Source organism: Acytostelium subglobosum (assembly GCF_000787575.1).
Source record: "Acytostelium subglobosum LB1 DNA, scaffold: scaffold7, whole genome shotgun sequence".
NCBI classification, from domain to species: domain Eukaryota; phylum Evosea; class Eumycetozoa; order Acytosteliales; family Acytosteliaceae; genus Acytostelium; species Acytostelium subglobosum.
The window spans coordinates 1,257,452-1,272,584 of NW_012236526.1; the positions used below are offsets into that span (position 1 = coordinate 1,257,452).

At 44.1% G+C, this 15,133-nt stretch overlaps 4 protein-coding genes across 4 annotated transcripts; 2 read left to right on the top strand and 2 right to left on the bottom strand.

Moving 5' to 3' along the window:
* Nucleotides 1–417: 417 nt before the first annotated feature.
* Nucleotides 418–3,462, top strand: SAMD00019534_043840 (hypothetical protein; the record flags this gene model as incomplete). Its single annotated transcript, XM_012900889.1, has 3 exons — nt 418–1,110; nt 1,194–1,919; nt 2,002–3,462. 3 exons carry the CDS (start codon nt 418–420, stop codon nt 3,460–3,462), a joined length of 2,880 nt encoding a protein of 959 aa, XP_012756343.1.
* A 1,019-nt stretch (nt 3,463–4,481) lies between these two features.
* SAMD00019534_043850 (hypothetical protein) lies at nt 4,482–7,289 on the bottom strand (the record flags this gene model as incomplete). Its single annotated transcript, XM_012900890.1, has 4 exons — nt 4,482–5,659; nt 5,861–6,553; nt 6,623–6,847; nt 6,926–7,289. The coding sequence occupies 4 exons, from the start codon at nt 7,287–7,289 to the stop codon at nt 4,482–4,484; spliced, it is 2,460 nt and encodes an 819-aa protein (XP_012756344.1).
* A 201-nt stretch (nt 7,290–7,490) lies between these two features.
* On the bottom strand, nt 7,491–11,748 carry SAMD00019534_043860 (hypothetical protein; the record flags this gene model as incomplete). The annotated part of the gene is made up of 3 exons (XM_012900891.1): nt 7,491–8,054; nt 8,169–10,713; nt 10,787–11,748. 3 exons carry the CDS (start codon nt 11,746–11,748, stop codon nt 7,491–7,493), a joined length of 4,071 nt encoding a protein of 1,356 aa, XP_012756345.1.
* Nucleotides 11,749–12,223: 475 nt separating this feature from the next.
* SAMD00019534_043870 (hypothetical protein) lies at nt 12,224–14,184 on the top strand (the record flags this gene model as incomplete). Its single annotated transcript, XM_012900892.1, has 6 exons — nt 12,224–12,436; nt 12,503–12,970; nt 13,036–13,624; nt 13,699–13,787; nt 13,847–13,996; nt 14,065–14,184. Coding segments are annotated over 6 exons (1,629 nt in total), but the record flags the coding sequence as incomplete, so codon positions are not given.
* Between the last annotated feature and the right edge of the window lie 949 nt (nt 14,185–15,133).

Sequence of the window (15,133 nt, forward strand, 5' to 3'; positions counted from 1 at the left end):
TACAACTAGTAATAATACAATGACAATAATTGGTATGTTATAATATAAATTGAAGGTGATTACTATTAAACTAACATATTTTAAAGCGTGTCTATCTTCATTGAGTACTTTCAAAGTACCTGTTGAGCATTGCAATGCTTCGATGATTATGAGTTCATCATCGTCGTTCTCTGGACAATCATCAATAACTACCAGTTCGGAACAGAGTGTTGAGAGTCTTTTCTTCTTGAAACTTGCCCTAAAGTATGAGCTAAACAAGCTGCTTGATTTTTTCCATCTCAAACACTAAATAAATTCAAATTTGGCGCCCTTTTGAAATTGATTTCAATATGTGATAAAGACGATCTGATTATTCTTACATATGATCATACGTACAAAAACATACATACATACATACATATATTTATATAAACAGAGATGAGTGATATAGAATCAGACATTTCATCTCAAGAGATTGTTGAGGACGATGAGCTGCCCTCATCAGACTTGTCATCACCAGAATACATGGACGACGACGATGACAATCGGTCTGCATTACCAACGCGCACCACAGATCAAGTGGACGAAGCAGACATCAGTTACCTATTGGCTGATGAGGATGGAGAGCCATCATCAGAGGGTGAAGGTGACGATCTCATGGACGATGGTCTGCTCGAGGAGGATGAAATGGAGGCTGCCGAAGACGATAGCTACGAACAAGAGGGTCTCGATGAAAAGGAATATGAAGAGTTGCCCATAGATCAACGACGCGAGATTGACAAGACATTGAAGAAGCGTGATCGCAAGGAGCGTCAACAACGTGACCAATCTAATCGTCGTGGATTCAGGATACCATACTCTCTACTCAAGGCAGACCAAGACGAATATATAAGCGATGAAGAGGAAGAGGACGACGATGGCAATGATGGTCGTGGTCAGGGATCAGGTATGAACAAGGAACAACGCATTCAGAAAACTATCAAAAAGAGAAGGCTGGCTCAGTCACGCAAGAAGAAGATGGAAAGAGAGACCAATGATGACGACGAGGATAACTTCACAGTTACAAAGAATGATCCAGATGATGAGGACTCAAGTGATAACTCTGACGATGACGACGACGATGATGACAATGTACGTTGCCTTTACAACTAAGAAGTATTCAGACCAACAAACTAACTAATATTCGTACTCTCTCTCTCTCTACTCCACAACAGTACCAGATAGGTACATTGAAGCTAGAGGAGCCACAAGGTCCTCTGAGAGAGTATTTGACCAATCAGGGACCTCGTAGGGAGGTTGAGGCGAGACTGGCACAGTTCTTTGAGACATTCAAGGATAAGAAGGGCATAGAGGTGTACAAGCACCGAATCCAACAAATGTGCGCCAGTAATCTGGAGAGTCTTCAGGTCAACTACACACACTTGGATGAGCCATTCAATGATTGGCTGATCCAGGCACCAACCGAGCTCATTGAGATCTTTGACGACGTGGCATTCAAGGTGGTGCTCAAGATGTTCCCAAACTACAAGAACATCACCAAGGCAGTTCATGTGCGCATCACTCACTATCCAGTGTGCAACACCCTACGCGATATTCGTCAGAGCGATCTGAATCAGCTGATCAAGGTGGGTGGTGTCGTCACTCGCCGCTCCAGCATCTATCCGCAGCTCAAGTACGTCAAGTATGATTGCGTCAAATGCCAGTCGATCATTGGACCCTTCTATCAGAATGGACATCAAAACATCGAGATTGGTATCTGTCCAAACTGCCAATCAAAGGGAACATTCATAGTCAATCACGACCTCACACTCTATAGAGACTACCAGAAGATTACTCTGCAAGAAAGTCCTGGAACTGTGCCACCAGGCAGACTGCCACGAACAAAAGATATCATCCTGTTGGCTGACCTCATTGACACTGTTCGTCCAGGTGAAGAGATTGTAAGTATTATCCCTCTTCAAACGCTTTCATCACATCCCTGTGTTAGAGATCACAACTTACTGATTATCGGTCCAACAACAGGAGGTTACAGGAGTATTCAAACATAACTTTGATGCCAAGCTCAACCATCAGAATGGTTTCCCTGTGTTTGCCACAGTGATCGATGCCAACTTCCTTAATAAGAAGGAGGACCTGTTGGCCTCGTTCATTCTCACAGAGGAGGACGAAAAGGAGATTAGGAGTCTTGCCAAAGACCCAAATATTGGCACCAAGATCATTCAGTCGATCGCACCCTCCATCTTTGGACACGAGGACATCAAGACAGCGCTTGCATTGGCATTGTTTGGTGGCATGGCCAAAGAGGTCAACAAGCATAGAATCAGAGGCGACATTAACGTTCTGCTAATTGGTGATCCAGGTGTAGCCAAGAGTCAGTTCCTCAAGTACGTGGAGAAGACGGCGCATCGAGCAGTTTACACCACTGGTCAAGGAGCCTCTGCTGTTGGACTTACTGCCGCTGTAAGAATGGATCCGCTTACAGGTGAGTGGACGCTTGAGGGTGGAGCACTCGTACTCGCCGACAAGGGTGTGTGTATGATAGACGAGTTTGACAAGATGAATGACAAGGATAGAACATCGATCCACGAGGCCATGGAGCAGCAGAGCATATCTATATCAAAGGCAGGCATTGTCACAACGCTTACGGCCAGATGCTCAGTCATTGCCGCAGCCAACCCCAAGAAGGGCCGATATGATCCTTCACAGAGCTTGATCAACAATGTCGAGCTTACCGAACCGATCTTGTCTCGTTTCGACATCACATGCGTCGTCAGAGACACCATTGACCCTGAGCAAGATGGCCGTCTAGCTCGTTTTGTTGTAAAGTCTCACATTCGCTCTCATCCAATCAACATCAATGGCGAGCACAACTACCAGAACCAAGCCACTTCCCTATCGCCAATTCCTCAAGAGATGCTGCGCAAGTATATCATGTACGCCAAACAAAAGGTGAGACCCAAGATCAACAACATCGACAAGGAGAAGATAGCACAATTGTACGCAGAGATGCGTCGCGAATCATCTGGAGGTGGCTTTGCAATGACGGTTCGTCATGTCGAAGCAATGATTAGAATGGCCGAAGCGCACGCCAAGATGCATCTGCGAGACTATGTCCGTGATGAAGACGTCAACATGGCAATACGAGTGATGTTGGACAGCTTCATCAATGGCCAGAAGAGCCAGTTGTCCAAGTCGTTGCGCAAGAACTTCTCCAAGTACATTACGTATCAACGTGACATCAACGAGCTACTATTCCACCAACTCCAGCTCATGGTCAGCGACGCCTGCAGCCTCAATCAGATCAAGCTTGGCAAGGTGCCCAACCGTATTGAGATCCCCGTTGAAGATTTTGAGACCAAGGCTCATGAGATGGGTCTTAGCAACTTTGACAAGTTCTACGCCAGCACCGAGTTTGCCAATAGGAGATTCAAGAAAGAGGCAAGAATGATTGTATACAATAGATCAGCTACAGGAGGAAAATAAAACATCCATCGTCGTTATGATATATATTTATATATTAATTGTTCTAGAGATCATTTCTGCCTCGGAAAATGGCATCCATCTTCCTACTGGGAGGCAAATCAAAGAATACTAGCGTGTTCCTATTATTATTGTTATTAGAAATCTGTAGATCTAGGAATTAGTACTAATTTTTCTATATTTATTTAGAATATTGTATTTGTGTATGTACATGTTTGAGTATTATTTATCAATATATCTATCAAAATTCTCTATCTGTTAAATATTGACAATGGATCATGAATCTTTAGGCCTTGATATTATGAGTTTTAGGTGTAGAAGTGATTGATGTTTCAAGGGTCCATATTTAACAATTAGAGATGGGATATTAACAACAACAAGATTTAATCTTTTTTAAATTACCTTCTTTTGATCCTTTATCTCAATTGTAACAGATTTGTTATCTGACAATGAGAATGTGTTTGACTTAAGATTATCATTGTTTCCAGCTAGTCCAGATATGATTGGCGAGTCACTAAAGTCGCCAAGAAAATCTTCGTGTAAATGAGCAGAGTGAAGGTTAGTTTGGTGAGAGCTCTTGAAGAAGTCCATTATGTTGTAGGTATCTATTGTTTAAAGTTATATATAATTAATTGGATTGAATTAAATGAATGTTGGAGTTGTGTGTTGTAAAATAACTATCTACCTAAAATACTTGTTGTACTTTGAATCCAAAGAGCTGGAAACAAAATCATCCATTTTGGGACAAATTTCCTTTTTGGTGAACATAAATACATTTCCAATTGTGGTTGGTCGATAACCCCATTAAATCGCATGCACCCCATTTCACATGTCATTGTTAAGTATGTGCCCTTTTAGCTTGTCCAGATTCAAGTGGTCACCACTTTCTCTCCAATTTATATATTCATTGTGTAGATCATCGCAATTACGTTCAATTTGACTATTGTTCACATTTTTATTGGCAATAGATACAGAGGAGATTGGGTAGTGCTGCTAGGATGACTGCTGGCAGTGTGAAGCATTTACTGAGATGGAGGTTTGATAGAGTAATGCGAGGGCATATCAATCGTGCCATGCTGTTGATGTTGATGCTGATGGAGTGATGAAGGGGAGCCCACAGTGATATTTGACGTCCGAGAGAACGTTCTTTGTTGTTGTTGTTGTTGGCCATAGTGACTAATTTGAGTCATTTGCTTGGGGCGACCTTGGTGTTGTTGTTGGTGTTGCTCATGATAAAACTCGTCCTGGGCAGGTTGCCATGGTGGTGTGGATGAAGGTGATGGCGAAGCTGACGTTAGGAATGGAAGAATGTTGTCGTTGTTATTGTTGTTGTTATTATTATTGTTGTTGTTGTTGTTGTTGTTGTTGTTGTTGTTGTTGTTGTTTGTAGTCTCGGTGTTGGAAATGAATGAGTCATAGGAGTGAGACAGCCACGAATCTATTCCACCAAGAGAGGTCGATTTAGAAGGAATGTACCATGATGAACTCAACGAGAACACATCACCTTGAGCCTCCCGTGATGATGTTATGTACTGCAATGATGAGGAAGGTAGCTCATTGATATCAATGACAATGTTGTCAACACTATGGGTGTTCTTCTGTTGATGATGCTGCACGGGTAAATAGTCATTTCCAACATAGCTATATCTTTGTTGATGCTGTGGTGGTGGTTGCTGTCGAGGGGAAGAAGAGGTTGTGGAGGTGCCGAGGTCAATCCTTGGGGATGACCTGTGCTGAATTGATGTGATCTCATTACTAAATACATTGGTTGGGGATGTATTTATCTGTGAATACTCCTGTCCAAACAGCGGTTGGGCTGTCTGGAAAGAGTGTTGATGGTGTTGTTGCGGCTGAGGCTGTTTATGCGACTGCTGCTGTCTTTGGTGTTGGTAAATTTGTTGTTGTTGTTGCTGTTTTGGTGGTGGTGGAGTAATGTTGTTAAGTGTTCGATACGTGGTCGATGGTTGTTGTATGAAGCCAAAGTTATCTATTGGCTTTGAAAGCTGTTGGTGCTGCTTGGGTTGTAGAGAATGCTGTCGAGATGGTTGATGATGTTGTTGTTGTTGCTGTTGCCCAAGTTGTGAATTATACTCTGGAGCCGTCACAGATAGATTCTTCATTTGCCAGATTGCATCATCTTTTGAGATAATGGAATCGGTCGCAGCAGTGAATGGAGATGCATCGAAGAATACTGGAGGGCCTGAAGTTGTTGTTGATGGATACTGATGAAACTGAATCTGGTTATGATGTTTAAAGCCAGAAGCACCATCTTGTGGAGTATAATGTTGGCGTGGGTTTTGTTGGCCATGATGATGATGGTGTTGTCCAGTTTGATAGTGCTGATGTTTGGGTTGCGTATGATGATGTCCATGCTTGTTGTTGTGTCTTTGCGCCAAGGTACCTGCGGTAGATATCGACGTGTTGGTGAAGGTGTATGACGGCTGGACATCACCCAGTGCTGGCAATGTAGGTATTGGACTGGATGCAGACAAAGCAGGAGAAGAATGGTGGTCACCACCCTGTGACCTGTGTCGTGGAAGACGAATGGGCGCCATACCTATCTTCTTTTTTGAGAATGTGCACATGATCCTGATGCCATGAAACTCATTGTTGTTGAAGAAGTCGATAGCCAGCTCGCTTGCTTGCTCACCCTTGATGCTGTCCTTAAAGTGAACAAACCCGTAGCCCTCGTACTGGTCCTTGTCATTCCTTGGGATGTTATAGTGATTGATCTTGCCAAACTCCTTGCACTTGGTGAATATCTGCTTGTGTAGTCCTGGCCTTGCCTGTTGAGGATCGAATGACAAGTGGACACTGGTCATCTGATCACAAGAGTCGCTCCAGCTGATCTTGATCTTCCTAAAGCCAAGATTGGTAGCTGACAGATTGGCCAAGGCCGCTTCGGCACAGTGCCGCTCCCGGAAGCGAATAAAGGCGTATCTGTCAAAGAACAGACACTCCTTTGGCTCAAGTTCTCCATAGACGGAGAAGGCCTTTAGTATCTGGTCCTTGGGGATGGATGGATCGAGGTTTGTGATGTAGAGAGTGCTTATTGGTATTGCCCAGTATACTCTTAGGTCATTCTGTAGTAGTTCTATTGACAGGTGTAATGGATATTAGTTACCACTCCAATAAGCATTGGAGTCACCTTTAACTGACTTACTGGACATGTGTAAGCTGACTTTGGCTACCTTTGCCTCTTCCTCAGTCTTAAACGAGGCGAAGCCATATCCACATGACTTGCCCGTGGCCTCATCAACTCTGAACTGATAGCTGATTGGCTTATACTTCTTGATGAGCGAATAGAATTGTGTGGAATTGATGGTTGTTCTCAGGTTACTGATGAACAGATCCTTCTTCTCCACATGTTTTGAGCTCTGATCTGTGTCTGTTTGTTTGTTTGTTGTGTTTGGTTGGTTAGCAAGTACTCAATATATACATTCAATAGTCAAACATGAATCCTTACATAGTATCATATATTGATCAATCGCATGTGGCTTTACGTTTCTTATATCAAATTGACTGCGAACGAGGTCATCGCTCTCGGACTGTGATAGTTGGGGTAACTCGTCAAAGGGCAACGCGGGGGAGAGTGTAGGCGTGGTCGAGGTCGAAGTGGAAGCAGCTGTAGAACTGCAATTGGACAGTGTCAATGCATCCCTATTGTTGTTTGGTAGTAGTCGCTGATCATCTCCAGCTCCACTTCCACTGCCACTCCTGCTTCTAACACCTGTGATACAGCTGCTGCTACCACTGCTACTGCTGTTGTGAATCAATGTGACATCCTCATCAGATGTGTCACAATTGAAAGTAGTTGACTCGGTGTTCATTTCGGCTTATCAAAATGAACCTAATCAAATATATTTATATGTATGTATGTATGAAACGAATGGTTTAACAATAGGTGTGATGTTGAATGAGCTGATTGGTTCCAAGTGATTAAATCACTCAATGAGTGAGAAAAAAGCGAACGAAACACACCACAAAGAATCGGTGCACTGACACCTTGGTGATGTGGCACAAATTATTATTTATTGTGTTGTGGTGGAAGAAGTGGATGTTGATCCTTTCCTCTTCTTGATCCAGAGTTTGGTGGAGTTGGCTGTGCCAGTGCCACCAACATTCGAGTCGATTGCAAGCTGGTGCGAGTCCGACATCTTGCCAACAGAGTCGTAGAGCTGCGACTCGGTGAGTTGGGGCAGGTTGTTGAGGAACACATGTAGCACACCGACACTGGTGAGATTGTATGCCTTGGACTGGAAGTGGTGGACCTTTGCCAGGATCTTGCCAATCATCTCGTACTTGAGCAGATTGATCTGGTCACACTTGGTTGATTTGTTGCCCTCGGTGATGCCCACCAAATGATTAAAGTAGCTGCCCAGGTAGGGTACGGATGGGGCTTCAACGGCATCCATTACCTTCCTGAGTTTGGTGAGGTTTGTAGGTGATATCAGCTCCTCAAACTCCTGTAGTATTACACTTGCCTTGGAATTGTTAACGTAGAACCATGTGGTCTTCAATCGACTAACTGCTCCATGTTTCAATCCAGCAATGATAGCTGTTGCACTGTTAAAGTTTTTCAATATCCAACAGTTCTAAAGATATTATGTTGATATATATATATATATATTTATATATAAATATATATATGAATGTGTTGTTAGTAGACGTACATACGACACACTTACGAATGATACCCTGATACATACAATGGCAATGTTAATAAACTTAAATATTAACATGATCCTCTTCTCCAACGATGGACAGGTTGTAATCTCACTGGCCACCCAGCGACTGACATAGTTGAACCGATTGGTAAAGCTGACAATCGATGCTGGCGGATTCGACTGGCTTTGTACATACTCCAACAACTCCTTCTTGGTGATCTTGCCAAACAGTCCATGATCAATCATTGATAGTTGTCTAGCAATTTCATGTGGCTTGACGTCCAACAACGTGAAGTTCTCCTGGTATGTAAAGTCAGGAATGGGGGCAGGCTGTTCCCAACTGTCCTGATAGTCTACAGAGATGTAGGTACCATCACGCTTCATCCTGATGATGTTATAAAGCGTGGTGATCTGGTTTTTGAGTGAGTAGGTCGTCGTCATGCCCTGTTCCACAGTCTCTTGGCAGGACTTGCAAAAGTCCAATAGGTTATTGATGTTGGCGATGGAGAAATCCTCCCAGTTACGGTCCACCCATTTCTCAACGAAGCGCAACACCTTCTGTTTGATGGTCGGTGAGTTGTTTTTGCCAGTCTGGTAGAATCGCTCTTGCAAAAGCTGAATGACCACCTCTACAGTGGTGAACAGTGTGTACGTGTCAAAGAATCCGTTTTCCAGCTCCTTGCTGAAGCCACGCTCATGTGTCAGAACACAAACGAGCATTTTGACAGTGGCCGTTTTGATCTTGGGAACGCCGTCTTCAGAGGTGAACTCAATCTCCTGATTCCACACAGGGCTGGACATGAGATCGCGGATAAAGTCGTCTCCCTCCAGAATGGCAGACGTCTGTGCCGAGCCGGCAATGTTGGTAAGACTGGGCGACTCTTTGATGGCAACGTCCAAGTCTGACGATGTCTTCTTTTTGGACTTTTTCTTGCTGACGGATAAAGTCGAAGGAGATGACGATTCAGATGATGTCTTCTTCTGGTGAATGCTCAGTGTAGGTGAGAGAAGACTGCCACCAACCATGTTGTTGACCTTTGTTGGTATCAATAGACCAGCCAGCCTCCTCTTGGCATAGGATGCACCAAGTGACTTGTCATCAAAGAATATCTCTTCGGTGAACTCCACTTTGAGCTGCTTGATCTGGGCGTCGATGGCTGCAGTCGCTGTTGTAGGCGGTTTGGATGAGATACTGAGCGCCTGCACATCACCTGTGGGAGGTGATTTGCGGTTTGGATTGGGAGAACCAGTGGACTTGAGACTGTCATACTCCTTGGTAGTCTCGGCCAAAATGGAGTTCATTGGTAATGAAGAGCTCGAATTGAGGTCAAGGTTGCCAAACGAATAGCTCCTGCTCTTGAGGCTATACTCCCTGCTGTGATAGCTGTTGTTACTGTTGGCTGTGTTGTTGTTGTTGACACTGTTGGAGATGTTTGGATCATCAAATATTGATGGGGACGAGTCAATGTGTTGCTCAAGTACCGAAGGTGACACGAGCGACACTGATTGTTCGGGGTGACGAATGGGTGGTGGATAAAGAGTCTGGCTGGTGCTAGTTTGTAGTGGATATGATGTCCTCTTTTGTTCAGTGTCGAAGCGAGGCGATGCCATTGGGGAGAGTGTTGGCGAATCTGGATGGTAGGGAGAGGTGATCTTGCTAGGTGACGAGTTGCTCTTTTTTCTAAAGTGTGCCATATCCTTGATAAAGTCTGTCGTCAGCTTGGTGATTGACCTCTTCTCCTTTGTCTGTCTGGGCGAAGACAACTGACTGTGACGATTGTTGTTGATGTCCAAGTAGTTGGAGGTGACATCGGTCGGTGCTGGGTCATCGTCGTACAAGCTGCCAATTGATGAAGTTGGTGTGAGTACTTTGTGCTCATCCTTGGCCTTGAGGTCATTGGAGGAGCAATACGTGAATGATCTCACTCGACCAATAAGTCCTGTACTCTCCATCCTGGGCGGAGCGTCAGTTGTGCAACTCAAATATGATATGCTGCTTGAGTCCTCTGTGCCATGGAGGCTACTGCTCTTGGTGATGCAGCTCGAGCTCGACTGAGAGAGGTTTGGAGTGCCGCCCGAGTTGGGCGATGTGACTGGCCTCTTGGGGAGAGGTTTTGTTGGCTTCTTGGAGAATGAGTTGGGAGATGTTGGAGACCTTGGTGACATTACATCAGGTAGAGGTGATGTTGGTACTATCACATCGGGCAATGGTGATGTGGGTTGCGCTAAAACCGACACTGACACAGCCTTGTCGTTGTGATCTGTTGTTGGAATGAATGGTATCTGATTATTGTCAAGACGTATGCAATGGATCTGTTTCATGCCTTGGAAGCAGCGGGGGTACTCGGTGAGGAAGTTGTGACTGAGGTTAAGCTTCTCAAGTGCATCACAGCGAGCCAGGTTCTCGACGGCTTTGGTCGTCTTGAGATTGTTATTGTTGAGCTTCAAGGTCTTCAACGATGACAACGAGCTGACCTCTGGCGGTACAAAATCGATTTGATTATGAGACAAGTCCAATCTCTTTAGTTTGTACAAGCTCCTAATCTCTTTTGGGATTGTCAATATGTAGTTCTTCTTCAGACTTAGTCTAATGTTTAGTTAAGGAGTGTTAGTTGTTGCCTTTGATTGGTGACATCAATGTTCAACTCGTTATTACATACCTTCTTAAAGATACAATGCCACAAAGACCCAATGGGAATATTGCCAACTGACAATGGTCCAGACAGAGTAACTTCAGACTCTTAAATGCTGTCCATTGGTGGTGGCAACGATCATAGTCTATCTTGCTGTTGTATCCAAGCAACAGACGTCGGAGCTTGTGAAGCTGGGTAGCTTCAAGACGGAATGGGAAGTAAGTGAATCCACTACTCTCCAGGTTGAGTCTGTTGTTCTTTTTGCTGGAGGAGGAGGAGGACGCCCCTCCACTTCCATCGCCACTACTTTGCTCCAACAATGAACCACTAACTTTGAGTGGCTGGCATGGTAGCTTGGAGGAAGGTAGTGGCTGATCAGCACCAGTGGTGGCGGTGGGATTCATAGCTGCTACCATCTGGGAGTCTACGTTGCAATATCCAGAGATGTAAATCTGGTTGGCTGACATTGGATATAGGAGCGTGTATATCTTGGTCAAGAATGGCGGCAGATGGACATTGTGTAGTAGCGAGAGACACTTGAGCACTGGACATTGGGTGAGATTGGGTAGCTCAGTGAGCAGGTTGCCAGCCAGACTCAGACACTCGAGCTCAACCAACTCGGTGATAGTGTCAGGGATGATGCTGAGATTGTTGCGATCCAACTTGAGAACGTTGAGTTTCCGCCATCTGTTGATGGCCTCTGGAAGTCTGGCCAGACTGTTGAAACTAAAGTCTGCAATGGCCAATGAAGGCGTTGCATCTATCAACTCGATCGGTATGCATTCCAAATGGTTCTCGGCCAATAGGAGACATTGCAAAGCGGCCTTGTTCATATAGAAATTGGGCGATAGTGATGTCAGTCTCATCCTTGACATATCGAATATATCAGTGGATGACATAATTGTTCGTCCACTATTTGTGCCATGTTGTTGTAGCTTTTGCTCAGGTTGATTTTGTTGTTGTTGTTGTTGTAGGTACAGGCTGCTCATTGTTGTTATGTTGCCTTGCTAGCAAGTACCAATGTCTATCCAAGTACTTCTATTGTATAGTCTTCTATCAATCCAACAACTTAGTATAAGATATAAAGATGTGTGTTTTAGTGATGATTGATTTAAATGTGATTGATGTTGCTGTATCACTTGCTGTATCACTTCCATCACAGTCCATCAAGCATGCGGTGTGCTTGAGTATACATGTGGTGTGGTCTTGTTGATGGATGTATTATGTGTGCGAGTGTGTGTGTGTGTGTGTGTGTGTGTGTGTGTGTGTGTGTGTGTGTGTGTGTGTGTGTTTGTTTGTTTGTTTGTTTCAGTGAGCTGTTTATAAATGTTGAGGTGAGGGAGTTGTTGTTTCCATCTTCTGAAGTTCTGTCCATTATCAGGAATGCCTCCACAACAACTGTTGATGAAGCCCAACTTTGGTCTTTTTATCTTTTTTTGATGTTCACCATCTTATAAATAGAAAATGATAAATAGGAGTAAATTAATTCTTCAAGGCATCAATCGATGCATTAAACATAAACATAAGCAATATGACTACAACAACAACAACAACAACAACAACAACAACAACAACAAGCAGAATGGTGGAAGTTATAATTACAATGGAGGAGATAGAGGAGGATATCACTCATTCAACTATCGTATCGCCACTACGTCGATTCTAGCCACTTTACCGGTAAAGCATCCGATACACTATGACAGATAGAGTATAAGACAAACAAACTAATGTGCTTTTAATTAGATTATGGCAGTCGCTAGTGACACCACCACTACCACAAAGCCAAGTCGTATCCCAAAGGAGGCAGAGGTACTGCTTATCGGTCTGTTAGGTCAACGAATCGACTTTACATTGGCTGATCGTGAGGCTCACGGTAAAGACTTTAGCTATCATGAACCAGAGATTCCTGATGCCGTGGCGTTCCCAATGACAGAGGACGAAGTGGTGACAATTATCAAGATATGTTCAACCTATAACATACCAATCGTACCTTATGGCTCTGGGACATCGCTTGAAGGTCACGTCCAGGCAAACCAAGGCGGACTCTGTCTGGACTTTAGGGCGATGAAACAAGTGATCAATCTTCAACTCGACGATCTCATCGTCACAGTTCAACCTGGTATCACCTATGATGAGCTCAACGATGTCTTGGCTCCACATGGTTACTTCTTTGCAATGGACCCAGGTCCAGGTGCATCAATTGGTGGCATGGTAAGTTTATACCAACGGATTTGTAAACAACTTACAAACTTGTACTAAACAACGTCATATTCCAGGTCAGTACCAGTTGTTCAGGAACACATGCCGTTCGATATGGAACAATGAAGGAGAACGTGATCGCACTGAGAGTAGTATTGCCTGATGGCAAAGTGGTGTGCACCAGAACCAAAGCAAAGAAGTCGTCGGCAGGATACGATCTCACACATTTGTTTATTGGAGCCGAGGGTACTTTGGGAGTTGTCACCGAAGCCACTCTCAAGATTCATCCACTGCCCGAGCGAACAGCTGTCTCGTTGGTCACTTTCGACAATATTGAAGAAGCCTCCAAGACAGTGATTCAGACGATGCAGAGTGGTATCCAAATCGGACGTGCTGAGCTTCTTGATGACCTAATGATGAAGGCGGTCAATATTAGCAATGATTCCAATTACGACCAGATGCCAACACTCATATTTGAGTTTACTGGCTCCCCCGCTCAAGTGGATGAACAGATACTCAAGGTTGAGCGACTGGCGCACCTGAACAATTGCAAGAGGTTCGAGTTTGCTATCGACCCAAAAGATCGCGAGAGGTTATGGTTCGCCAGGAAGGTTGCGCTGTGGAGTGCACCCATTCTCAAGCCGGGCTCAGAGGTTATAATCACAGGTAACTAATAATGATCATGATCACTCTACTCTTTAAAGAGTGATGTTTAAAAATTCCTTACCACCACATAATAGATGTATGTGTACCAATATCAAAGCTATCAGAGATTATACAAGAGACAAAGTTAGATATTCAGTCTACCTCTATACTTGCTCCACTGGTCGTATGTACTCGCACTCACACAGATAAACACATATATTGACAATTACGATTTATCATCAGAGCCACGCAGGTGATGGCAACTTCCACTTGTTCATTTTGTTCGACCCGCTGAACAACAAGGAGACAAAGGAAGCTAAAATGATTTGTGACAACCTAGTACATAGAGCTCTGGGTATGGGCGGAACCTGCACTGGTGAGCACGGAGTTGCCGTAAGTACTTGTATAGTAAAGTACACTTGTCCAAAACTTTTACTAACCTTATACTCTGGATCATAAAGCTTGGCAAGAAGAAATACCTGGAGAAGGAGCTCGGCAAGAATGCTGTTGATCTAATGAGGACTTTAAAGAGAACCATCGATCCAAAGAATCTTATGAACCCAGGCAAAGTGATTGATCTTTAAACAAATTATAAAGGTAGAGTTTATTATTTGCCGAAGAGGTCCACATGGCAGTGCTACCTTGATGTTCAGTAAACCCTTTGTGATGCCAGAGCGTTACCTCTCCAGTTCTAAGGCAGGTTACATGGCTTCTTTGGCATATCAAATTCCAACTTGTCGTTCCAGATCACTAGATCGCGATACTATAGCGTGTGCTTTGGTGACTATATATAAATATTGATTGTGGCTGTACCAAGAAGGGAACACACTACTGGCTCTCTTGGAGGATCGCCAAGCAAAGATGGTCAAGAAATGTGACAAGTACGACGATGGAGCAGTGGAGTTGCTCCAATTTGAGGCGACGGACCACAAGCTAGTCACATTCTTGAGAGACAGATACCAAGAGCATCACGCTGGCGTCAACGTTGTTATAGTTGACCGCGTCTCAATTCAGAAAGACACCAACATCAGGTATACATCTGGGTATATTAATAGATATGACATGACTGTGGACAACGAACTCTCAAAGGAATGGGGCGTAGTATGTGTACCTTAGCTTTGGCTTGACTCCAAAACATACTCAGTCCCAAACTTCCCGCCGCTGAAAGACAAATGCAAGAGTGATGTAATGTTGTTGAAGCAGAGAGAATCATTAGGAGGATTTGATAAAGGTGTCAATTTGATGACACAATAAAATTGATAATATTAAAGATGTTACTTCCACATGACGAAGCTGGAGCCGCGGCTTGGTTGACTTGAGGGGAGGGTTGGTGGTGGACCACTGGATAAGGTCTTTGATCTGTTTTGCCTGTGAGTCCAGATAGAAGTGATAGATCAAATGGAGAGTGAGGGTGTAAGACTTGATTGCTGCAAACTTGGAGTATTGAAGGGCGAGAGTCTTTTTTGCCCATAAGTCGTCGCAAACACTAATCGCTTAAGCCATCGATGCTGGGGCGACCCTTGTTGGTTG